This window comes from Montipora capricornis, chromosome 6 (assembly GCF_036669925.1).
Source record: "Montipora capricornis isolate CH-2021 chromosome 6, ASM3666992v2, whole genome shotgun sequence".
Taxonomy (NCBI): domain Eukaryota; kingdom Metazoa; phylum Cnidaria; class Anthozoa; order Scleractinia; family Acroporidae; genus Montipora; species Montipora capricornis.
In genome coordinates, this window is record NC_090888.1 from 55,443,087 (window position 1) to 55,469,094 (window position 26,008).

General features: G+C 42.1%; 1 protein-coding gene across 3 annotated transcripts; it reads right to left on the minus strand.

Annotated features, from left to right (window-relative positions):
- Positions 1-25,308, minus strand: LOC138052525 (brefeldin A-inhibited guanine nucleotide-exchange protein 3-like). 3 transcript variants are annotated; one of them, XM_068899060.1, is made up of 22 exons: positions 24,952-25,308; positions 24,806-24,860; positions 24,611-24,692; positions 20,569-20,697; positions 19,862-19,930; positions 19,079-19,201; positions 17,477-17,516; positions 17,286-17,382; positions 15,537-15,650; positions 14,224-14,530; positions 13,136-13,257; positions 12,146-12,540; positions 10,080-11,503; positions 8,851-9,184; positions 7,962-8,295; positions 6,913-7,483; positions 6,395-6,574; positions 4,924-5,812; positions 4,309-4,417; positions 3,559-3,790; positions 2,228-2,373; positions 1-1,404 (listed from the first exon to the last, which is right to left on the minus strand). In XM_068899060.1, the coding sequence occupies exons 1-22, from the start codon at positions 25,034-25,036 to the stop codon at positions 339-341; spliced, it is 6,903 nt and encodes a 2,300-aa protein (XP_068755161.1). In that variant the 5' UTR covers positions 25,037-25,308; the 3' UTR covers positions 1-338. The 3 variants fall into 3 exon arrangements, with proteins under 3 accessions (XP_068755161.1, XP_068755162.1, XP_068755160.1); XM_068899061.1 differs by having other exon boundaries at positions 12,287-12,540; positions 20,569-20,700; XM_068899059.1 differs by having other exon boundaries at positions 20,569-20,700.
- Positions 25,309-26,008: the final 700 nt, after the last annotated feature.

A 26,008-nucleotide genomic window follows, 5' to 3' on the forward strand; every position in this document is an offset into this window, starting at 1 on the left:
AAATTTTTAATTCTTTTTATTATCATGCCTGACTACAGCTAAGGTATACAACCTTCCGTAATACAAAGAGGAAAGGATAAATCGCCGCAAATACGTATTTTCGGCTGACAGTTACACCCAACCCAATCCAAACTCAGCCACAACGAATGCGTGCGACCCAGAGATCTTGAGTCTTTTCCCCATCAAACTGCCGAAAATGGGGGCACAATTGAGCTTGCTGATCTTTTGCTCCTTGTGATTGTCTCGAAACCCTCGGAACCGAAAAAAAAGATCTCTACTTGAAAATCGAGCGCTTGTCTTGTCCAACTATAATTAGTGAAAAAAACTTTAGACTTATATTATAGAATGCCATATATCGATCCAACACGGCGCACCACTTCGCAGACTAACTGTTTGACTCTTGTATCGATACCAGTTGAAATTAAGCATGTCACAGCGGGGAACACCGCTGGTAAGACAGCCTTGAATTGCAGCGTCGGCAAACTCAAGAGCAGCTCTAACATTGTAACCACTAAATTTGTCCAAATGTTTACTTGGAGCAGTTCGTCTTCTTTTCGCTTTAAGAATTGTCTTTCCAGCTCCACCATACGGATGTCGTCCTCGAGAAGTTGTTGATAAAGTCTGGATTTCGAATCTCGTGAGATCGTTTCCGCAGATAGCTTCCACCTTCCTTGCGGGGAACTCAAGAGCTCATCCGCAGTATTCCGAGCTGGAGATGAGGTAGACGACAAGGACATATTTCTTTCCAGCTCGATTTCAAAAGACATGTTACCCGGCGAATCGCTTTTATATTGATTATACAGACGAACGTAAACACTGCTAAGCTGATAGCAAGCTTCGTTTAATCGTCGCACGATCCAATCAAGATTGCTATCGCCTTTCAGCAAATCGTTGTGCCGCGCAGGGCTCCCGAGGGACTCGTCTTTACCCGTGTCATCTTCCTTGTCCTGGCTGTTCGTGACTCGGTCTCCTGTTAAAATGCGCTTGATATTCGAGCTGGAGAAGTGTTCGCCGCTATGTCTGCAAATCTGGAACAGCGTATGCAGGTAACACGTAAATGCAGTCGTGGACTGACGGAGAAGATTCGCTGGAGCATCTAGCTTAGCGAGTTTCTGTATCAAAGAGCGCAGCCCAGGCCGAGCATTGAACTCGTACGCCACACTATGTGACTCCATCAAACAATCAAAAAGAACTGATAGATTTGCCGGCGACAAGTACGGCAGTAGCCCTGGGAGATTCGCCTCTGCCCCTTCGCTGCCAAAGCTCTCCAAAGAAGCCCCCGGGCTACCTGGGATCGAACTCTGTGCCATTACGCTCTCCGCGTTATCCAAGAGAATGGAACCTAGAGTCTGTAGTAAGAGCTGATGAGATAGCAGACTAACAAGCAACCCGCGAAGAGGAACCCTGGAAATGAACAAATAAAAACGTGGCCGTCTTAGAAAATCTGACCAATCCAAAGTTTGCCTATGCAGTTTTTTCATATGCCTCTCATTTCACCAATAGAGTCTGACACTCAAAGAGGTGCTGCGATGGTTTAATTGAAACCATCAAGTTCTGTACATCTTCGACAACGTGGAATTTCTCATCACGAGCTAAGTTGGCTGGTAACCATCAAAACAGAAAAACTCATACTCAATGTTAAAAATCAGGTTCCCATTTACCAGGAGCCTCCATTTTCCATATTAACCCTCCAAGTCAATCCTGTCTCGTCTCTTTTTATTTTAGATGCACCTCGAGCTCCCTGGGGAGTTTTCGTGGGTGTTTTCACAATAGCCAATCATAAGAGGCCTATGGTCATCTACTGAGTACGTCAAATGCAGGACACCCGAAACACGAAGGTATTTCAAAGTATAGAAGTTCTAAAAATAAAAAGACAAGGGATACGGTTGACTCAATACATACGTATTGTGCGTATGAAAGCTCCGAGTAATGGGCTGCTGTAAAAATCGATTGTAAATTCTTTCCATTAGGCAACTTAGACAATGGGACAAACAATATTCCTAGCTGCCTGTGCAAAAGTGAAAGCGAGCGGTTTCCCATTGTCGGACGGCAAGAGACTCCATTTTCTTCTGAAAGAGATGTTATATGTCAACCCCGGTTCAAGTGGTAATTGTGTCGCAAGAATGCTAGGACCTAAATTGTCGAAATGAAAAATTTTCGCAATTTTTTCTGAAAGAGAAATCCCCAGGTCACCGTCGAAAAATAAATCCCTTCCTTTCTTTCTCACCTTTCTGCGTTCTCTGGTTTTTCTTTGTTTTCCACTGATGACAGCACAAAGACATATGACCGCTGATCATCTTCCTCGTTTGCGGGTCCATGTGAGTCCTTCGAGTGCTTGGGGGAGTTATCAACTTGACTATCAAGCAAAAACACCTGAAACAAAGAATACATATCGCAAGACGTTGAACAAGGACTGAGCTTTTAATTCATTCATACGCTCGCGGGCAATGAGAGAGTTGTCGATGTAGATTAAATACGTAACGTAGAAAGTTAAAATATTGCCTTGAAACAAACAACTTAAGCATGAGTAGTGACAAGGATTCCCGGATTTTAAAACCGTGCTCATATGAGGGTATTAAAGTGCCCATAAACCCAAAATATTTTTTTCGCTAAAATTAATCTTTGCACCTGTTCGAAACGCATTGCGGCTATTTTTTTCTTTTTCTAACAAATCCTGGCATTTTAGAGGCTTCGAAAGTTGCGAAAATCCAAGCATCTTTTGTTCACGACCGAGTTAGAAGGGGAGTGGGTCTATTCCTGTTTTTACGTCACAAACTGATTTTCATTGCAATGATTGCAAGTTCGAATGAGGCCTAACACTACTGCACTACTCATTGCATTGACTCTTTGTAAAAATGTATGCAAAGTAGATTGTGACATAAAAACAGGAATAGACCTACTCCCCTTCTGACTCGGTCGTGAACAAAAGATGCTTGGATTTCCGCAACTTTCGAAGCCTAAAAAAGGGCAGGATTTGTTAGAAAAAGGAAAAAATAGCCGAATTGCGTCTCGAACAGGCGCAAAGATTCATTTTAGCGAAAAAATATTTTGGTGTTCTGGGCACTTTAAGTGCTTGCGGATGCCTAATGGAAACAAACCTGTGCTATCGTTTACTTTTATATACACATGTGGGCCAATTAGCGATTGTGGAATACAATTATTTATCACTTTTTGATGGCTGGTATTTTAGTCGCTGATCGTTAGAGCAAACTGTTAAAAATTGGGACTAAATTGAACAGTTTTTGAACATTTAAAATAAACGTGTTCATGATACGATGACTTTTGTGAACAAAATTATATGTTCCATTGGACAAAATCTAAAGAAAGACGTATGCAAAGAATTCTCCATTTCTTGATTAAATTGTAAAACTTGGATTCACGCGCAATTCAATATGCCCTGTTTCACATTTTCAACCATCGTCAACAAGACTAGGCACGAAGCTCGGAAGGAAACCGGAAGTAATGCCAGGTCAGTATAGGGAAAAAAAGTCACTTCCGGTTGCCGTCCGCGCCTCAAAAACGTCGCCTGCCTAAGTTCTCTAACGTGTTGGTGCTAACCTGTTCTGCAACTTGTTGTAGCCTTATCACGTCAGCCGTTATGACGTCACGTCTTGCGACAATTCTAACTGTCATGCCTTCATCTCCATTCACACTGTAGGAGCCTGGCTGGAAACAAGCTACCATGTCCCTCAGATTTGACAGTGTGGTGTGTACAGCCTCTCTGAGTCCCTCACTCACAATGAGCCATAGGTCCTCTGTAAAAACTGGCCCTCCAGACAGAAGTAGGTGCCTGTAGCAAGAGTACAAAAAGAGAGAATTAAGGAGGAGAGGAAAAAGTTTGATTCATCAGCTGTCAAGCAGCACAATGTCAATTGTTTGATCACGAACTGGCTCTAACTGTCAATGAAGAGCCATTTGAATAGGGTAGCATACAACGAAGGTGTCTTGGCCCATTTACGAAGGTATTTTCTTTTATAAACGCCTGACTGCCAAAAATAAGACGTGGTTTGAAATGGACCCCGTACTACATCTTAATGCAACGGATGTTTGAAAGGGGAGCAGCTCTTTATAAAGAACAATCAAGTGGGCCAAAGGTGCTAGCCGCTTCGATGCAAAGTATATTTGTCCCTTATAGATTGTTGGCTTAGATCGGCACGAAATCTAGGTCTTTAAAAATCCAAATCAACTCGAAAACTGATTCTTCCTCTAACGGCTCTGAATTTATTCAGTGCAGACCTGAGTCCGAACCTACTTGCAATTCGCGTGCCTTTGCTTTTTTGTTTGTAAAAGCCGATAGTTTGCATTTACCTGAGGCATGAGCAACCTAGTCTGGCAATGCCTTCGACCGGCTGTGAAACACACTCCAACAGAAGATCCAAAGTTTGTTTGATCATACCAGGGACACATTCTGCCGCACCTAAATACAAAAACCGAACAAGCATGCGTGAAATATAGTATGTCCTACTCGAGCTCGAGTTGTACTTTCATGGAATCTACTTTCCAGGGTCTCTCCTCTTCCCACCGAGTGACCCCGAATTTTAGAGAAGTTCAATTTATGAAAACACGTAGCTAGACCATACTGGAGTATTTCTCGCGCCCTTGGGAACGGAACGAGGAGAGAGCGAGGGAATGAGATTGGTGGATACTGAGGGTTCAAATTCAAAACGTGCTTAAGCCAACATGTCGAACATGACGCTTTAGTTAAAAGATTTGCCGAACAGCAACCTCCTAAAATACTATGCGAAGATTCCATTTTCAAGGGAACATGATTTGTTTAGGGGCCTATAGCGAATACAATTGACAGCGTTCCGCAGAAATTTTAGTTTTATCGTCTTTATAACTACTTGGTCTCGATTACTGCAGTTACGCAAGCGTACGGCCTTGTTTCAAACAGCTGAAAAGTGGTGATTTTAAATACATTACCTTGAACACTGAGAAACTGCCCTAACTCCTCCACTACCAGCTCAGTCACAAGTCCGGATGCGTGTTTAAAGTTTCCCGCTGTACTTTCCCAATAGCTACCGTCCCTGTTTCCTCTCTCGACCCAGGACTCCAGCATAGGCAGCAGAAGATTAGTTATCACGTAGATCGAAAAGTGAGGTCCTGGAACGGTAATAATGGAGCGTAGAATATCGAATAACACCTCTAAGGTTTGGGGCTGATATTTGCACGGACACTGAGCGACGACCTTTGTGAGTCCCTCCAGCAAAAGGAACCACACTCGCAAGACACCAGTGTCGTCAATGGACGCGATAGAAGCCGCCGACGTCACGTTAGGAGCCTGGTTCTTAGCTTTACGATTGGATGACTCATTAGGTTTGAGAGGACTGGAAGCCGGACTTGGAGTTCCCGGATATTCGGGTGTGTGTTCCACCAAGAAAACAACGCGGGACCCATGAAACACCAAGCTGGATGGCATGATATAGATAGAAGCAAGCTTCTTCGACAAGTTCAACAAATCCTGCAGAGCTGGCAGACACATGTCATTGGCAATCTCCGCATCACTATTGTCGTTGCTTTCGGAATCACTTCGGCTGCCTTCGTAGGCATCGTCGCATTCTGACCCACGTACGAACCTAAGGAGCGTTTGGATACATTGCACAGCGGCGGCTGCAAAGACTGACGAGTTTTTGTTGTTAAGGAAAGCTGAGAGTATGTCGAGAATCTGAGGAGGTCTGTGATCATGCTCCGTGCCGTCTGTGAGCTTCTGAGAAGTGGCAGGCATGTTCCGCAAAGCAGAAAATATTGGTCTCCATCCAGACTTGATGCTGCTTAGATGAGTTTCCACCAGTTGGCAAAGTGTTGCTAATATCTGACAGAAAAAGAAAATCATAAATTGGCATTTAATATTTCGACTGGAACGTCTTAGATTCTATTGTTTTAAATTACTGCGCTCTTCCAGTTCTACTTAAGATTTGAGAAATCACTGAGACTCTGAATTTAAAATAAAAGCTATTGAGTTCGTATTTACGAAAAATTCACGAGAGCTGTGGGACTATATTGAGAAACTTCCATTCTACTGACCCAGGGCAATCAACCTCAGTATTGGTTGCATAAATGTGAGTGCGCGTTTATTGTTGATAGTTATCATACTTTTGTTCTATTTCAACAAATCGTCACCGTTGCGTGGTTCTTTCAGTTCCTGTACGAGCCTAGTGGCCTTTCAGGCCGGCGCTTATCTCCCGTTACTGTAGCATGAAGCGACTAGGAGTATTTCTACTCCCCCCTGGATGGGATGCTACAATGTCCATTGGAGGGTTACCCCCAGCATTAAATTGCCGGTACTCATTTATACACCTGGGTGAAGCTAGGCACTGTGAAAGTAAAGTGTCTTGCTCAAGAACACAACACGGAGTCCAGCACGCTAAGCGTTAGGCCACCGCGCCTCCTGTACCTGGTCTGTTTCGTCCTCACTGCAAGTTATTGAAGACATGATTCCATCCAGAGGTTTGAACAGCGCCTCGTGGAACCAGAAGTGAGGAAGCTCGCTGCGATTACTAAGTAGCTCCGTGATGATGTCGTGTAGAGACGTGATTGCCAGCTTGGAAATGTGCCTGTCCTTGTGAGACGCAGCCTGTGAAAGAGAAAGTTTTAAAAGAGAAATATGATAGGCAGAGGAGAACGAGATATCGGCAAATGTTCAAAATAGTTCATCCTGTAACTGTGTTAACATTTAAGACAGTATACAGAGCACAGACCGAACGCATAATTACAGTGTATCACCTTTTTCAAACCCGCAAAGATTTGGAAGTTGGTTTCTTATCATCGCCATTACCATTATCTTTTTACCTTAATTTTCATGACATTAAATCAAGAGATTTTCATGTCGAAAGTAAGTTTCCTATTGTTAGGTTTTACTTAACTAAATATGGTGATTTCGTTATTTTCATGTCCCTGTTTGCTGACACCAACCTCAACGAAATGCGGTGATATTACTGCCCAAGCTCTCATGAGATGTAACAGCGGTCTGCTAGTATTACGGGCGCTTCTGAGAATAACGACAGCCAGTCGGTAAAGATGCAGTGTTGTACTGTAAGATGGCGATTGACTGCTTCGAGACACTCCTCCTGGGGAATTTGTGCCTCTTTCAGTAACGGAGCCAAAAAGTTGCGTTCTTGAAGCATGGACTAAAGCCTCAAGAAATGACAAAAGGCCTTCGAGGTGAAGCGTGTTGGCAGCGTGCTCGAACAGTCGATCCACGGCCGCAGAAAGAGCGTAAATGGCGCGCGAGGCGTCGGTCGGTGTCAGTAGACCGCTGTTAGACGACTCGTGTTCGGAGCCGGTCTCGGAATTTTGTCGGCAAACTCCTGAGCCATTCGGGGAAAGTTCACCAGAAAAGTAATCCGAGATGCTGGAAGACTCGGACATTGGTGAGGGCATGTCGGAATTTATTCGTTGAAAGTTAGGGGCCGTGTGCGATAACTGATCCCCGACTTCGTTACTGAAATTCACGCGTTCCAGTTGAGATATGTAAGTGCAGCACCTAACAATTTAAAAGACGAAATTCAGTGAGTTAGTCAATTATGGATCTTTTACAGTGGTAATTTCTGTCTACGTATTTAAGGTACGAGATAACGGGAGACAGTTAGCCTGCGCACGCTGATGAATTTTCGACTATCTTCGGGGAAGAGAAACGACTACAGGAATTACGTGTGCCACCGCAAAGGCTGGGGACGGTTGCCAACAGTATTGGATGCTTGCAAGTTGATTTCCATTGTCTTTCGGAGATTGTTCAGTCCTTTTGGAATGGTTTTGAATCAAAAGAAAAGGAAAATTGCAGAATAATGATTTTTTTTTCCGGAGAAGGAAGATTCTTCCGATCTTACATTGGAGGCAATGGTCATATAAAAAAAACACAGACCTCAATACAAATGTTTTCATATAAACAAAAGCGAATGTGGACAAGACAAAGAGGGTAAACAAACAGAACTACGGCTGAAAGATGCGAAAAAGAAAGTGACCTGAACACATGTTTCCAGCATTTTGGCGCGTGGCTGCCAAGCTCAACCCCAACGGCCAGTAGTCCATCCATACTCAAGACATGCGCAGCGTGAAGTTTGATATGTCCTGGGGAGAAGTGCGATCTGCTTCTCTTTCCGTATAGCGCCTCTGCCCCACAGGATGCATTGGCTAATTGGGCAAGAACCAACTCACAGCGGGTTTGAATACCCAGCGTGCAACACAGACGTGCAGCTCGTCGCAGTCCGTCCAGGCTCAGGCAAATCGTGTCCCGTTCTCGGTTGTGATCTCTTTTTGATTCTCCACCAAGCATCAAAGAGACACCATTTGCTGGGCCTAAATATACCATAAGAAAAAATATGTTCAACCATTAATAACAAGCTCAGAATTCATCATCGATAAAATATGGTAAGTATACTCGACTCAGTTGTTAGTCGTTTGCAAGGCATACTCCTCAGTCACCAGCACAAATGACGGGCTTGCGAGCACGCTCTCCTGTTTTCACGGCAACGGAAATTATGCCAACGACGAAAATGGCGAAAACGCGAGAAGGTTGGGGCGGGAAAGGAGAGCTCTCCTTTGTCGTCTTAAAAGAGCAGCCCTGTTCGGTTGTTTTGATTAATATTTGCTTCATTGGCCGTGAAAAGCATCTGTGGGGAGTGGTCTATGAAGTGATTATTGTTACTATCATGAATAGGGTTCGGCGTTGAGTATTACGTATTTATACGTTTACAATCGAATTACTGTACGAGGGTCTCCAAAAGAGAATAGAAGAATCAAATCCTGGCGTGAAATACATAATTTCTGCAACTCGGATACAGTGGCGTATCAATCCCGGAAGTCGCTATCAAACACTGTTACGGTTAGATAAAAAGCTACCCGCAGACTAACCCAACGTAGACGTCTCCAGAGGTACTGACAGAATGTCCAAAACAGAATCCCAAGTGGTTAGTAGGACCCTCCTGGCAAACTTCATTCCCTCTCTCTTGGCTGGTGGGAGCGTGCTGGGATTCCTGTGGTGCAGGAATGGACTGTCTTCTCCTTCTGAGAGCATGTTGTCGCTTAACGTGTGAATGAGAGCGCGATTCGTCTCAGTTGCTTCCGCAGTATACCCAGCCTTTCCTAAGATGTTGTACGTGGTTACAAGTCGGTACAGTTCACCCAGCCACACAGAGGAGAGACCGATAGGGACACCGCTGTTCAAGATATTGTTAATGAAGTCCTCCTTAATTTGAAGTGGGAAAAAAAAAAGAAAAATTTAGGTATTTTCTGCACAACTCAAGAGTCTCAACGGTGTTTTTGTTAAAAGTTATGCGTCTGCTTAGTTCGTTTCGTTTAAAGGCGGGCACAAGACATCATACCGATGGACAAATTATCTCGAGGACGATATCTCGACTTGAGGCATAATGCGTCTTCAGCCTGTTTTTACACACGATGAATATTACCACATTCCGGGCGACTAAAATGATAGACGCATAATTCATCTAGACAGAATAGTCGTCTCTCGTATTACATCCGCTTTCAGGATGGTAAAACAATGCAATACTCCTAATATAAACTGATATTATACCAACTAAGCAGACACGTGAAAGCAATGCCGTGATACAATATTTAGTAGGCACCAATCCTACACTTTATTTGTGGAAAAGACTGAGGGCCAATGAAATGGTGACATGTTTGAAAAGGTATATGACTTTCTACCCGGTGAACATTTCAGAGATGCTCACCAATGTATGTGCGCAATGCCAGTAGAGCAGATGAAGGGCGTATGCAAACATTGCAAATTTGAGCAAGCCGCAAATGTTTTACAAATTGTTAAAAATATTTAAATCAATTCCTTTCAAATTGAAATAACGCATTTTAAATCAATTAATGAGCTCAAATAAAGCCAAAAACTCGGTATTTCGGTTCTCGAATTCAACCCTATTGTTTTTCTTAAAACTACTGGTAGTGCGTAATTTCTTCAAGCGAAAAAACGACTAATCTTCATCCAATTGTAGATGGACAAAAAAATTTCCGAAGAAATGAGAGTTAGGAACATGAAACAATAGCAAACTTTCTACATTGCAACAGAACACCATACGCATTCAGAGGTAAGTTAAAAAAACTTTATCTCACACCTGTCCCAGAGCTGGTTCAGCTACTTTCTTCTGGTAATAACCACTCTTTAGTAACTTGAGATTAAGCGTCAGTGTAGCATAGACCGTAACATAGACGCCATCTGCGTTGAGAATCGGGTAAGTGGGATCCGACGTTGCCCCTTCGCCCGACCTTTCGTCGACCAAATCCGACCGTCCCCGAAGAGTGCCAAAATTCGGTACATTTTTTCGCTTCAGTGCCATACAGGTAACCGCTTCACAAACGTCAGATGCAAACTGCTGCAAGGCTTCGTCCACACCAACTGGATCGGGCAGACTTAGCACCGATGGAAGAATGCCAAGCAAACAACGCGCAAAGTTTCTAGCTCCTTCTTTTTCATCTTCTTCGACGCTCTTTTTAACTTCTTTCACTTTTTTCTTGTCTGGTGTCGATTTTGCCGATGTGTTGTTGTCCTTCGCTTTATTGACATAAACACCGTTAATTTTTACTCCTTGAGACGCGTTTCTTCTCGGCACATTCGATGTACTTCTTGCGTTTTCTTGTTCATCCGTACTTTGAGTTTTAAGAAGAATACCCTTCGGTTTATCCACGGTACCATTTTGCTGTTTACGATCGTACTCCGAAGCCGATCGAGTTCTACGAAGTGGCGTCCGGAGAGCTTTCGTCGGCGATCTGTCTTTTTCCTCCCTCATAGCCTTTTCCCTGGCTGCAAGTTTGTTTGCTTTTGATTCAACGAATTTGCGTTGCGTAGGAGAAGTTGGATCAGACATTTTTCTGTTGATTACATCAATTGTTTTCTCGTCGTTTGGCCATCGTTTCAGCACTGGTCTTCCATTAAGCGTAGAATTACTTGATGTCTGTAAGTGTGTCCTCGGGATACCTCCCCGTGTCGCACGCGTAGGCGTTAAGTTTTGAGTTTTGTTGTGGTTTGTCGCAATATTATCATTCCGTGGTAAAAGCAAAGACCAGGAATTCGACTTTCTCAGTGTCAAAGATTGTGGCACAGAGGTCTTACTAATTCTAATGTCATTGTCAGAGTATGATCTGCGCATGCCTAAACTGTTCGCCGATTTCTCGTTATTTTGCCTCAGGGATGTTAAAAAATTAGTTGTTCTATCTGACATATTACCACTATCTGAGCCTGCGCGATCTCTTTGACGCGGATTGCCACTAACGCCTCGTTTCTGTATTACTGGTTTCTGTCGTGTTTTACCATCCAGTGACGAGGAGCGTTTGACAGTTGTCCTCGAGTTTCCTTGGTAGCCAGCGCTCACCCTCCTTGGCAGGCTGCTTTTGCGAGGAATTCCCGATCGTGCAGGAGGAGTGGCACGAACAGATTTCAAGTTTTCACTCTCATGTGTCTCAAACATGGTGATTTCATCCTCAGATGCAAAGTGAACACTTTTTGGCATCAGCGGCTTTATTTCAGGCTCATCATCTGAAACTAAAAAAAAAAAGAAAGAGAACAAATAAATAACATAAATATTCCTTGAAATCAGCATAGTGACTTCATGTTGTTCCGGTGGGAATATAACGAAATTGTTCCAAACAGGCAGGACATTCCGAGATAATTTATTCCCCTCGGTGTTACAGAAACGATCGAAATTTTCCACACCTTTTGTTCACACTACTAGAAAGTTTATAAAATCAAAACAAAATCCAAAACATTGCCTTTAGGAAACAAATAACATGAAGACAACTTAAAATACTTGTAAGCTGTGCCGCAAGGCGCAGAGAAACGCATTAGAGCAAATTACCATCGCTTTTTTCTTGTTTCTTATTAGTGATTAAATAAAGTGGGCGAGCAGTCATGACCAATGACCAATGACCAAACATTAAACCAAGCCAGAGGCAAGATTATGTCTATATTCAACTGAATCGAAACTCGTTATAACAATTACTGAATTCTTTTGTAAAACGTTCTTCAGTGGTCCACTTCAATTGGCTCTCTGTCTCCAAGCACACTCCTCTTTTTTCGACTGTTTATGTTCCCTATGCATTTTAAGACGAGACTTATTTTGAATAGCAATTTAATATCGAAACAAGTTTCAATGTTTATCGGGGTGTGCCTATCGCGCAGACGCACCATCGTTCCTGATCTCGCCGTCTGGAAGATTGTCCCAGGCATCTCCGTCCTTTTCGAAACGTTCGGTCAAAGACTCAATATCCCCGTCCGGTGATCCCTGGGAATTCATCTCCCAGCGGTAACCCCGAATGGATCCATTACTTTCACCGTTGAATCTCCCATTGACATGATTCCTCTTTTCCCTTGCTGATGCAGCGTTGTCATATTGTTCTTTAAGTATTTCCAAATTGTCAGCCTCCTTCATTTTGCTCAGAAATTCAATGTGCTCGTCGCTTAAGCCTCGTCCTTGACTCAGGTCCTCCAATGATCCCAGGAGAGCAACAACACATGCGACACTACAACTGGCCACTGTACTGTCTGCGCATCGAGCAGATTCCACGATGCCATCCATCAAGCTGAGGATATAAAAGAGAAGTGTAAATTTTATGTCACGGACATTATTTCATATGAATATTTCTAATCATACTATGACCACCAACCGGTTGGCTCAGGTGGGTGAGCATCGAACTACCGTGCTGGAGTTTGTGCGGAGATCAACTCCGGCCGGAGCAACAATAACCGCGGAGAAAGAGCTGACTTTGTAATGACATCTGCAAATGGTAAGCCTTTCAAGTGACTATAGGCCCCTTCTTACAGCCCTTGTTCATAAATTTTGTGGGACGTAAAAGATCCCGCACACTGTTCGAAAAGAGCAGGGAACGTTGTTCTCGGTGTTGTGGTCTGGTCTGTTGTTCAATATGGGGGCACCTCTCACTTCCCTCAGCGAATGTAAACTGCGTAACGAGCAGTCTGGCCAAAGTCCCTTAAAAGCCCCAAAAAGGGGTTGACTAATACATGAGCTTAATTTGAGGGTCGTGCAATTTATTAATGATCTTAAAATGGACAATGGCTTTCGTATCCAGAGCTCTCAAGTTAGGCTCTGTAATGCGAGTGAATCGAATAATTTCATTGCGCAAACGCAGTGCATTTATTCTTGGTTGCATTACTTACAGTCGCAGCAAATCCAGTTCAGACTTCTTCTGCTCGGTTGGGGAGTCTGGTGACGGGGGATTTTCTTTGTCGACGATAGTTGGACCGGCAGCATCCAAAAGCCGCTGGGGACTGGCAAGAAACTGAGAACGAGATAAAACAAGCTATAAAAAGCCATTCTTATGTTGAAGAAGGGGATTGTCGTTTACCGCAGCCGTCCTTTGAGAGACCTTACATCTACTATAACTTCTTCAATACTTTGAGTTTCCTCCGAATCGCCTAGGATGGAAGGGGGAACTGGTGTTAAACGACGACATCTTCCATCAGGGGAGGTTGGAAAATCCTTTCGTTGTGTTCCACGAATAAGTATCTTTAGTGATGAAATTTTGGGGAATCGTTCTTTGTTGTATACGTGGAAGACACTACCTTGCTTAGAAGCGAGGTTATGCTTCGGTAACATAGCAAATGGCACCTCCAAAGAACAGCATACTTGGGCTTACAGATCTTGACAAACGGCAAAAGTCAAGCACTGCAAACTACGCTGGGCGGAAAGGAAGACCAGGGAACCTTTTTTCGCTTTTCAAGGGAAATCTACAGTCTTGTGGTAGTACGTCGAGTAAGGTGTGGACTGAGACTAGGCGTTTACACATCGACACGGTTTCACGACTTCGAAACCGCGCCAATATCAATGCAGTTTGGAACTGGTTACTCGCAACCGTTTTGGGTGTGTGTTTAGGTCATGCTGATCTTGTTCCCAGGAACTCATCTCAGACGAATGCAATGCAAAGCTCACGCAAAAATAGAAAACGTATTCAAACCGATGCAGTTTCACCGTTTACGCGACAGAGAAAACGGTACCGTTTTGAAAACAATCCACTTTTAGTAGCGTTTTCAAATTGACCCGAATTCGGTAACGATCTCGGTAGGTGTCGGGTAAAAAATGGCGTAACCGCACAGAAAACGTTGCGGTTACAAATGAAACCGCATTTGTGTAAACGCTTGCTAAATTTTGTGAAACAGAAAGGACCCTACGGTCCTCCTTGCTCAATTTTAATTCTCCACTTTTCGTCAACGGAGTAAGCTAGCCATTATTAGATAACCCATAATACCTCTTTCAATGCCTTTAGCGCCTCTGCTCTCTGCTGTGCTGGAGGATAAAGAATAATACGATGAAAGAGCGACTCAAGTACTGGTCTCATGGCTGCCAAGGGGCCCACAAGACGTAGGAGTTCTGTAGCTATGTTATAAATGGTCCTGGGTATTGGTCCCACAACTGAGCTTGACTTGGCAAAGTTTCCTGTCCCGCGGCCCCCTCTGTTGATATCCTCGGGGAACTGGTTAACTGTCTTGGATCGCTTGTTCAGGTCTGTTATGGGACTTCCAAGTAACTGTATCAAGGCAGGGCACAAAAGTTGCCTGAAATTTAAAAGAAGGAAGGAATGGCCATTTTTCGAAAAATAGCAAAGGGGGGACCTACGGAACATTTTCATAAATTGCTGATTTTTTGGTCGAACTTCGGAAGGCTAAAAAAATAGGAAATACAAGTCGCCTGATGGCCTAATTAGTAAGGATTGAAAGCTAAACTATCCTAGATTTGTGCTATGCAAAAAACCGCATGAAAAAAGACCTATTAGAGCAGAAATAACATTTTTCGCAAAAGAGTCGAAAATGGACATTTTTCGCAAAACATCAAAGGGGGGACCACGTAAACACAGAAAACTTCAATCGTTGGCTAGCATTTTTTAATAGCTGCTTTAACTGAAGAAATAAAAACCAAACGAACCCAAATTCCGCCGACAAAGGAAATATTCGCGTTTAAGAAAAAATTGATTGACAACCACCTTGTAACTAGAAGTGAAAGTGAACAAACGAATTCATGAGCACACGAATTTTTTCTTGTTTTTGTTGCTATTGCGGGGTGCAGGTGTGGCGCAGTGGTGGGACCACTCGCCTCCCATGTGGCCCGAGTTCGATTCCTGGACTCAGCGTAATATGTGGGTTGAGTTCGTTGGCTCTCTACTCTGCACCGAGAGGGTTTTCTTCAGGTACTCCGGTTTTCCTCTATGGTTTTCCCCTCCGGTTTGCCAATCTCCTCAAAAAAGCTCGATTTACGTTTATTTTTTATTTCAATTACAGTTTTCCTAATCAGTCCTCTAGCGCTAGGACGACTAGACACTTAAAAAAGGGTCCTTTTCTTCCCTTCTCTTTCAACGGCTATGTTGTTTCACCGAAAAAATTGAAAATTCCGCAAAATGTATTCATATCAAAATATGGCTGCCGGGGGGCGCAAAGGAGAGCCTGGGTACGAAGTTAGACATGTATAGTCATCCATTGACAAGAGAGCTGCCTGGGGAGAGTGGAATAAGAATCTAAATATCTTAATTAGGGCCGATTACAGGAGCAAAGAAGAGTTCAAACTCACCAGATGACGTTAATGAACTCTTTTTCCTGCTGAAGTGCTGTGGAAAGACTGCTTAGCATCACCAAGATGGATTCCAGATACAACGGAACGGCCTGGCCTCCCTGTGTGGGCACGCTGAAGATATCAACAATTTTTCTTCAACATAAAAATCAAATTTCTCAAATTCAAAACCCTGTTCAATTTCTAAATAATATGGACACAATATCCTGTCACTGGATTGGCATGTCACGATGTAGTTTTCCAGAAATCGGCAAGTATATATTGTATTCGGAATCAAAGTCTGGATTTCACCACATATTCCGTAAAACAATTACCAAAACAAGCCCTCAAGCGTAAAATAATCACTTACCCACCCTTAAAAATACTGACTGACTGACTGCCTCCGAAAATATTTTCAGAGTTGTCAGTTTTTCTCTTTTCTTTCTTGGACTCCACTTAGCTTTTTGCGTGCGTTGTTCGTATAGCGTGTATGTCCATATTACTACCATACAGGCCCATGTTCATCAAAAATACATTGCGCGCTTGTGTTGTTGTTTTTTTTTTGGGTGAACATGTGGTCCTTTAATTTAAGTACGACTCTATTTTAGCATAAAAATTACCTTATTCAGTGATTTAAAATCGTTACTAAAAATTGATGGCGGCTTCCACATTCACACATAATTACTCTTTTTCTGACTGAGATAGCTCGTTAAGGCGCCCGCAAACGAGGAAACGGAGAGCTTTTGATTCTAGGACGACTGAAAACGACTACGAGTACGAGATTTTCTCATAGAACAACAGTGAGCGCACGCCAACCAGCGTCATTATGAAGTTTAAGCACGCGACGTTTTCGCGCCTCGGACGGCAACCGGAAATAAACATTTCGCATGCCAGGACAATAGTGTCTCCCATATTTTTAACCTAATCATCTCTAATGGAGAAAAGATACTTAGCAACATAAAGGTGATAGTGACAAGACCAGATAAAAGGGAAAACAGCTCAAAAACGTTGCGTGCTTTAACTCCCTATTTTGGCGGGAAAAACGTGATACGGTCGTGACGGTCATTTTCGTACAAGGTTTTGCAAAAATGTAGTCAACAACACAGTAGCAGTTTTGGCAATTTTTTGAGCAGCAAAAAGGCTCAGTTACCAGTATTAAGAATTAATGAGCAACCTACACTGCTAGCAAAGAGTAAGATTAATCGTCCGGGTTATATGTTTTTAAAGTATTTTTCCTAAAAACGCGCAGTCAAAACTCGTTTTCTTAAGGTCCCTATTGTTGCGAAACATTGTTTCCCGAAATGTTTCCTCGGCACGCAAACGAGGAAACATTTGCTGAGAAAGCCGCATGTTTCTGAACAAATTCAGAAACATTTTTGCTTCCGAAACAATGTTTCAGCAACATTGCTTCTCCGTTTGCGGGCGTCTTTATTGAGAAGAAGTTTTACTCGATAAGCTCAATAATGCACGCACTTTGATTGGTTCTCAGCTGTGATCTAATAGAGGGCAGACGTAGAGCTGACGTCATCATAAAAAACTTTCATTTTTTATTATATAAAACAAATAGATGCATCCGTTCAGTGATAGATGACAGAAGACGTCAAACTGTGGAAAGAACATCAGTGACACACTCGGATAGTGCCTTCTTGCCGCATTTTGACTTTATCAGTGATCAATAAATAGGCCATTTCCCAGTTTGTCAGTGCGCGAACTCCTTATTGACGAGTGCTTTTGGCTGTTTCGTTGACTGTGGTTGTTATTTCAAATTACCTTGGTCCTGCTGTTAAGCGGAAACAAAAATGCTTCAATAGCAGCACCACGTCTTGACTCAGCAACTTGGCATGGTCCGTGGAAAGCAAGTTGGTGTCTGTGTACACATTGGGAAATGGAGACGTGTAAGCGTTAACGTGCGAGACGCTCGGCAAATAGCGTAACCATTAATTTCGTACAATGAAACTTACGTTTTACGATCTTAGAATCTGATGAGGAGGTTTTTGTTGTCTGAAATAAGATAGAAAAGAAGTGCGATAGAGTGATGTGCAAAGTTGAGCGCCCTAAGAGCAAACCAAACAAACTTACTGCGACCAATCAATTCAGCATGTCACAGCAGATCATCTGCGCTAACCATAAAGCAACGTGAATACCCGCAGCCAGGTGTAGAACGATAAATCGTGGACAAAATTATCGACTCCTCATATTGATCATTAAATTTCAGCTTCACATTTAAAAGCACAGTTGTATGATAGATATGGAATTGGACGAGGTGATCCACGTGTGAGACCTCCAATCACTTTCACTGGTGCATTATTGTGAGCACGTTTTAATGGCAATTTTCTTTGGTAAAGTGATCTGCAAGCCAACTTTCACAGTCACCTTAATTTTTCTTTACTTGGCTCATTTTGACTCGTAATAAACCCTTTTAAGAGACACTTGAAACAGATTGAGAATTCTTAAAGTTTGTGTTGGAGTGAAGTGATGCCGAAGATAGCGCTTTACTAACTCCTTTAAAATATCAGTGTAACTGGAAGCCCTCGGGAACCTGGAGACTTAAACAATCGAGTTTGAGATGAACTGCCATTGGCACCAAGATAAATCAACATTTGAGGAGCTCTCGGAAACAAACATTTCAGCTCAGGGGGGATTTTAAATAACGAAGATAGTCATGAGAGAATGTATAACACTCTACGGTCTGTGTGTGATCAGATGACCAAATCCAAACCGTTCGTTCGGGCGATTAACGATAAACTCGATGCTGTGGCAGAGGAAAAACTAAACTTGCCATCTTTCGAAATGGTGTATAGATATTTGATATAATAGCATACGAATTGAAACTTGTCAATTTCCCAGTCTAGCGCGGTCAAGACTGTGCTACGAACGAAACGACTTAATAAACAAAGAAAACGATAAAAGCATAAAGCGGAAAAACGAAGTTGTTCCAGGCAATAAAATACGACTACAAAGTGACGAAGGAACGAAATGAAAGAACACAACGACGAAACAACGAATCAAAACCACAAATGACGAGTCGAAAAGTTTGTCTACGATTACCTTCATACCAAGGTGGAGGGCATCTTTCCGGGCAAGTGTAAACCGGAACTCGATATGATCGCCACCCAGCTGAAAATTACCGCTGAAGACCAACTTTGCCCTATATCAGGGCAGTTTGACAGAAAAAAGTCACTTTACTTGAAATGAGTTTTTATTCAATTTTAAGACAGCTGGGATCATAACTGGATCTATAGAAAACTTAGGTATGTAGGCCTTATAGTTGTCAAGATTTCATAAATCTAAAAAAACCTTGGTACGTATTCATCTCTTAAAAGCAACGACCGTTTTCGGACGCCATTAATCCTCCTCTATCTTTATCTTGTTTTCTCATGTCTTAAAAACATGTTAAAGACCAGCTGTTTGGAAAATGTGCATTGTTGTTTCAAAAATCATTGGCTTTTCAGACCTGAAAAATTTTCGGGACTTTTCGAGAAATTCGACCTGAATCAGTGAAAAAACACCTTGGCAGGAATACATCACGTTCTTGGACACCTGACCAGAGCTCTTCTACTTACCACATGACTGGTTAAGCTGTCTTGTAAACGATGACAAACTGAACTTAGCATCTGTGTTAAGGTAGCCCTGCAAGCAGTCTTGGTGGCCATCTGGTGGGCACGAGTGTAAGTTTCGATGCAAATCTATAAAGTGAAGAAGGCACCAATTGATAAATAAATATGAAAATACTCTCTTATTTCCTTCCTTTTGTAAGCTTTTCAGAGACTTTGGAAGAAATAATCTTTGCCACGTCATTCAGTTTAGATTTTGCCTCGTTAACACCCAAATTTGACTCTAGAAGACGTCTTGCTTTAAGCAAATTGACTTCAAAAGTTTAAGGAACTTCTCAAACTAACCTACTCCCAAAATCAGCGAAATATTGGCCATCAAAGACTGAAAAAATGTTGGTTTGCAAACGAGCTGATCTTTCTCTGAAATGTCAAATTTTTAAACCAAAATCGCACAAAGATAATCTGGTATATATAATGTTCAAAGACAGCTGATTATGCACCGCACTTTTAATATTCAGTACAAACTTTGTGGACTATTCATTAGCATACGATAAGCTATCCTAACGGGGCAAAATCTAGAATCATCCTGTACAAATGAACATATATATATAACGGAATTTAGGGATCCCAACTGGTGATTGCCGGGTCAATCAGTCGACCATTTACAATCACGGCTGAGAGACTACCTCTTAAATACTACTAGAGTTCATGAGCTGGAAACTTCCGAACGGATGGTATCCCTAGGGAACCGTGAAGGAAATCTTTAAGAGCAGAGCTCGTCCCGAACCTCACCTCAGCAAGCTTGATGAGATATTCACCATGAACTTCACAAGAAGCAGAACAAGTTATGATGAGTAGGAGCTGTAATGAAAACACAAGCCACATTAGATACTTTCAAAATATATGGCACCTTTTTTAGAGTACGGTGAAATAACAGGTACCTTCCAGGGCCGAAGGCAGCCGGTTTGAAAACACATGCTTTCGACACCCATAAGATGCGTGTTGGCTAGTGCCAGAAATACTCAATGTAGACATTCTTAAGACATGTTTTAAATTTAGCTTATTTTTTTATCCTGATCGGTGGGCCGTCGACGGGAACGGTTGTCAGGCAAATTTGATCAATTGTCCCTCTGTCTCCAGAAGAGTAGAGAGGACTGACTAAGAGCTTTTGACAAAGCATTCTGGAATCGATAGTGAAGTGACGTCCTTGTGTTACTAACCAATCCCGTTTTTATGATCAGCCGTCACTTAATTGATATCCAAGGTACCTCCTTTCCTTCCTCTGAATGGGATACGAGAACCCTACAGTTTGTTGCCGATATCGGTGGGAGAAGAACCACAATTTGGGGCAATTTATTCTCTAAAAACAAATACAATCAACGCAGTGGCAAAGCCAATCTTCAAACGCGCGATTTTCAGACCGAAAGCCTCAAGCGCCAATCATTACACTGCCGCGTCAAAGCAAAGAGATTCGAGTGAAAAGAAATGCTAACTCAGACCTTCATAACTTCAACTTGCACTTCATCTGCCAGTGAAGGAGTGGACGACACAGTGGTAAGAAATTGAACCGGAAGTTGATATTCGGCGTCTTCTTCATTCTCCGAACGGAAACGGTCATCTGAAATCAACTTCTGAAAAACAGATCGCGAAACAAAAAATCACATTGTGAAGACCTGGGCGAAGAAAAGAACAGAAAGAATCGAATTTTCGCTAAATGCTTCCAATACGGAAATCTAGTTTAGCCATTTTTTTTTTCACAAGATTCCGTAACAAACTATGGACACAGTCTGCCGTGGCACCCCAGGGGGGAAGTGAAGGGAAACTGACAAAGGAAACCCCATTTCCTCGACAAAAAAGGTTAGGTCGTAGTATGGTCAATTACGAGGCCGAGGCTGCCGAATGTTATCTTTAAATGCCTAGATAGGTCGCATTTATGACAGAATTTTGCGATTCTTGCAGCTTTATTAAGGGAAAGAAAGCGAATTAATTAACCACCCTGAGTTATCTATTAGATGATGGTGATAACAGACACACTCGACGAATCTACATAGGCCTTAGAGTCCAGGCCCCAGTTGTTCAAACGATGGATAGCGCTATCCGCTGGATAAATCACTATCCACTGGATGACTCAATGGGTTTTGCTAGTGTTTATTCGCTGGATAGTGATTTACTCGGTGGATAGCGCTATCCATCGTTTGACCAACTGGGGCCAGGTGTATAAACTGCAAAATGAAGCATTTGTTGACTAAGATGATCCAAAAAAAACAAATGATTAGATTTTGTATTAACCCACTTGTGCCTGGAGCTTCGCGCATAGCGCATATCTCATGTAACTTAAATTTCACGAAGATCGATGACATTGCCGCGAAAAACAAGAAAAGAAAAAACAAAGCAACACCTCTGTGCGAACAGGAAAAAAGTTCGCTCCGCGTCTCGAACCACCGACTTGCGACTTGTAGATTCGTTCACCATGCGCGTCATTCGGTGGCCATCTTTACATTTTTTTTTTTGTAATTATGTTAATTAGACCTACTGCCCTCATTTTGAAACAATTTGCTCGTCGTAGCGAGACTAGAAAGGCTTATTACCATTGGCCAAATAATATTTTATTTGGCCGCCATTATGAAAGAAGTCTATTGGTGATAGGCAGTAGCTCTCATCATTTCCCTAACCCTGATGTGGCTCAAGCGTCTGTATGCAAGAATTTAAAACAATAAATCCAAAACAGAAAAAAACAATGGGTTTACTCGCGTCTGCAACATTTTAGTATATTTCATTGCTGTTTATCAAGGGCGTAGCTATGGGGGCTCCTTTGCAAGCCTTTTTTTGCGCAAACAACCTACCATATTCAGGTTGCGAAAACGCGAGTACCCTCTGTTTGACACAGTGTGACCTCCCCCCCCCCCGTTTGAAAAATCCTGGCTACGCCCATGTTTATTATTAAACGTGGAGTGACCAAATTTGAGGTGTAGAAGAAGACGTGAATCAGTTAATAGGTTCATACCGATTTAGTTCGGCAACAGTTGTTTGGTGCTGCTTCTGTAGCCCGCGCAGTGCAAACGAAAACTACTCTTACGAGAACGCCTTGTTTGCTCGTACGTTTTACATTTTTGCAACATTTCCTTCGTATCAACAAAAAATCATCTAAAATCAATGGTTTGTGGAAAACTTGAGTATTAATTCTTTCTCCAAATATTAATACCGTTCAAAGTGCTTCAGTTCAATCTCATATAACTGGTAGCGGTTTTAAAGGTGAAATATAGTTGCCATGGGCGTAGCCAGGATTTTTCAAAGGGTGGGGGAGGGGGGGGGGGGGGGTCACACTGTGTCAAACAGAGGGTACTCGCGTTTTCGCAACCTGATTGTAGGTTGTTTGCGTAAAAAAGGCTTACAAAGGGGGGTCACGAGCACCCCAGGACCCCCCCTAGCTACGCCCTTGGTTGCGAGGTGACTGCTGAAGCTATCGAAAAAATGTGAAATTCGGCATACATAACACGTGGCAAAATGAAATACATTCTTCTTAAATGGCACAAAAAGGTTCTCTGTGCGAAATGTCTCTCAGACTAAAAGTGTTAACATAACCGGGTCATAAATCTCTCCTGTCTTTAGGTCGCGAAGTGTCGGACACAACTTTCGAGCCAGAAAAACATTAAGGTCAGGCCAGAGAGAATTCAGAACAAACGGCTAGGTCCTCAGCGAACAGAGAGAATTTTGTCTTGACTGAATTGAACCAAACAACTCATGAGCAACATGCTTTCTTTCATATAATTTAGTTTACTGGTATTACACTAAGACCCAGCTTTAATAACTGTGTTTAACAAAGCACCTTGCGAGAAAGGTATAGGTATCGGTGAGTAACTCAACTGACAAGACTGGTGTCATCTACTGGTGCTTAATTCAAATTTCTTACTTGTGATAAATCCAAATTTACATTTAACAACATTATTTTTCCTCTCACGAAATATAAGTATATATGTGATTCCGAGCGATGAAAACGCGAATCTCAACCATAAGATTTTCAACCAGAGTTTGCTTGTTAAATGAATTTCACTAAACTTCATCCCCGTGCCACAATTTGAAGAATTGGAAAATTGTTTTTTCAAGGACGGCAATATAAGCAAAATTAAACTGGTTGTAAGCCGCGGGAAGGCCTCGATACGCTACGCGAAGATGGTAAATTACAAGCAAAAAGTTTAGAGTTTTCTCAAAGCCAAAAGCTTATCAGAGTGGTGTTATCATTACACGTTAAGATAAGAACTGAAACGGACTTGTGCTCGGACTTCGGACGGACTTCGACGGACTTCGCTCGGTGCAGGATCGAAGCTCGCGATGACGATATTTGCGAAATCGAGCGTCAATTCAGTTTCACCTTTATTATCAAAGAGTTTTACAAATCAGGATAGGCAATAATTCTTAATCTCAACATGTTAAAAGGAAAAAAAATGAATGGATTTGTAAACAAGGGATTTAGTGATCCATTCCACGAGGGTAGGATAAATTATTTATTTTAGAGTCCAAGCGAGATATTCACTATAGTCACTGACAAGTTTACCAGCAGGCGGAAAAACTAGTATTTGTTTGAGGAAGTTATTGCTTCTCTTGCGGCGTTAATTAAAGAAAACGCTCTTCGTCTTGGTGTTAAATGGGCATTTATAAACTCCATGGTACACGCACTATTTTGCACAGAACTGAGTGCTATCTTATAACAAGGATTTTTTTCTACGGGTGCAAATAACTAAAATTCGTTCCGCGATCTATTTATGCGAACAGTGGCTCATAAAACTCCAAAATTCACTTCGCAAAGCTAAGTGGACTCGTCAAATTTGGCTGTAGCGGAAAAAAATCAAAGGGCTCGAAAAGCGTGTAAACTTGAGCGAAGAATGCAAAAATCTCTGTTGGTCAGTTGTGCGAAAATTCCTTTTCTTGTATTGGTCAATTCAACGTTTCTGCCGATTACTCTAAAATGAAAAAAGGTGCCAATAAAGATGTTATAGTTGACGTCAAATTCATTCTTTTCTTAAAGAATACGCCAAAATTACTCGATCAGCTGATTCAATACTTGAATAAATCTGTCCTATTTACGGTAACGTTAAGTCCTCTATACATGTGTTTAATTTCCCATATCACACGGTGATAATGGTCAATAATATTAGCCTTTGTATCAAAGTTAGGATTTTTTTGTCATGACAATTTAACCTTTAGGCAAAAATTTCATGTTTAAATCAAAACAACTATCTTCAAATAGAAGCCATTTTTTAATCACCGAGACGAATTTAATGTATACACTTTCAATAACATTTTAATGAACAAAGACATGTACAATATATCTTTCGCTGTTCCTTCAACATGGTTTTTTTTTTTTTCAGTTTTCATTTGAGCAAAACGCCAATTTTATCATCCGTAGAATTGTCTTAATTTCAAACTTCTTTCATAAAACGCGCTCATAAATTAATCAACCCCTTTCATTCACGGAGCGTGCAAAAACGAACCCTTGTTACCAAGACGTCTACGGTTAAAGTCAAAGGAGCAGTTAGAACAAACCTGAAGCCCGTTTATAGCGTGGAGAGAGAGTTTGCTTGATCTGGATTCCAAAGCCAGTTTGAGCGGCAGAAAGCATTTCTCCCTGCGAAAAGATTAGTTGTTCTTCTTTATTCTCAGGTGCGATTGTATGTCGGTGTCCATTTCTTACCCGCAGAAGCCTCATGAAACGGTAGATGAAGATGAATTTTATCTTACCTAAGCTCGTAGGGTTGCAGTTTCCGCGTTCCATTTCGACTAATGAACAAGCCATCTGAAAAGTGCGAAAAACCATGCTAAATCAGCTACAGTTTCTCCAAGCCATTTTTTTTTTGCGGATTTTTGTCAAATTGCATGGAGCTTACCAGTGGCTGTAATACACGCGTCCCGTACCGTCTTAGACTTATTCGACGTGGCATCGTGAGCTAAGTTGGACAACACCTCCTCCATAATCTCTCTAACCCATGAGACAACCAGGGGCGCAAAAATATCCTTCCAGATTTTGGGCAATTACTCCCTTTTAAACCGGAACATGATCTTTTCAAAGACTATTTGAAGTCACAATATTTTGATCAAGCAGGTCGTCAGTGCGCGCTCATGGTTTACAATTTCAAACAATAGAGAGCCAGAGAACTTGCGGGTGCGTTATTCGCCTGCGCAATGGTGTGTGCAGTTGAATGGCACCCGTAAGCTCTCCTGTCAATCACCTCCTAATTTGGAAAGATTACGCACACCGGCAAGAAGACGAGGAACTGACAAGGCCTCAAAATGGCTGTATTCATGGTCCTTCAAGGCGGCCAGAATTCAAATTCTGAGTACTCTCGCACGAGGCATTCAAAGTAAATACGATATTAGTCAGTCTACTGGTGCCAAGTGCGTCCTGGTAGATACAAGAAAAAAGCAAAACAAAATCTGTTCTACGGAAGATACGAAAAGTACGGTGGCCCGTAAGGGACATGGCATTTCCTGATCAGTTTTCCTGCTTCAAATTTCAAACTTGAAATTTTGAGTTTAGAAACTCGAAATTTCGAGTTTAGAAATTTTGAGTTCACAAACTCGAGATTTTGCGTTTGCAAACTCGAAATTTTGAGTTTGAAACCGGTCAGAGTAAAATAAAAACTGTACACAAGGGGTAAAATGCAGACTAAGGTTATAGTTTTACTGTTGAAAAGCCCAAACCCTTCCGAAGTGCTAACCTTAGGCCTAATTAGGCAAATTGTCATCTTGTCACGAGAGATGTGTCGTCTCTTTATCTCAACAAAGAAGGATGTTATTGGTCTTAACCTCTGACTAAGAGAGGGCAAATTAAAGTAGAGCAAACCGCTCTATTGATTCACTTTGCCAGGCTCAGTATCTTTGAGAATGATATCCTTAAACCCAAATTAAATCCACAAAAATTAAATTGAAGCCTACCTCAAAGAA

What these genes read in the sequence shown, in the direction of transcription:
- LOC138052525 (XM_068899059.1), bottom strand. Translation starts at nt 25,036, where the DNA reads ATGGAGGAGGTGTTGTCCAACTTAGCTCACGATGCCACGTCGAATAAG. An exon ending in ACAGCTTAACCAGTCATGTG is followed by an intron (nt 17,517 to 19,078) that starts GTAAGTAGAAGA and finishes ATCTTATTTCAG; the next exon opens with ACAACAAAAACCTCCTCATC. An exon ending in TATCACCGCATTTCGTTGAG is followed by an intron (nt 6,575 to 6,912) that starts GTTGGTGTCAGC and finishes TCTCTTTCACAG; the next exon opens with GCTGCGTCTCACAAGGACAG.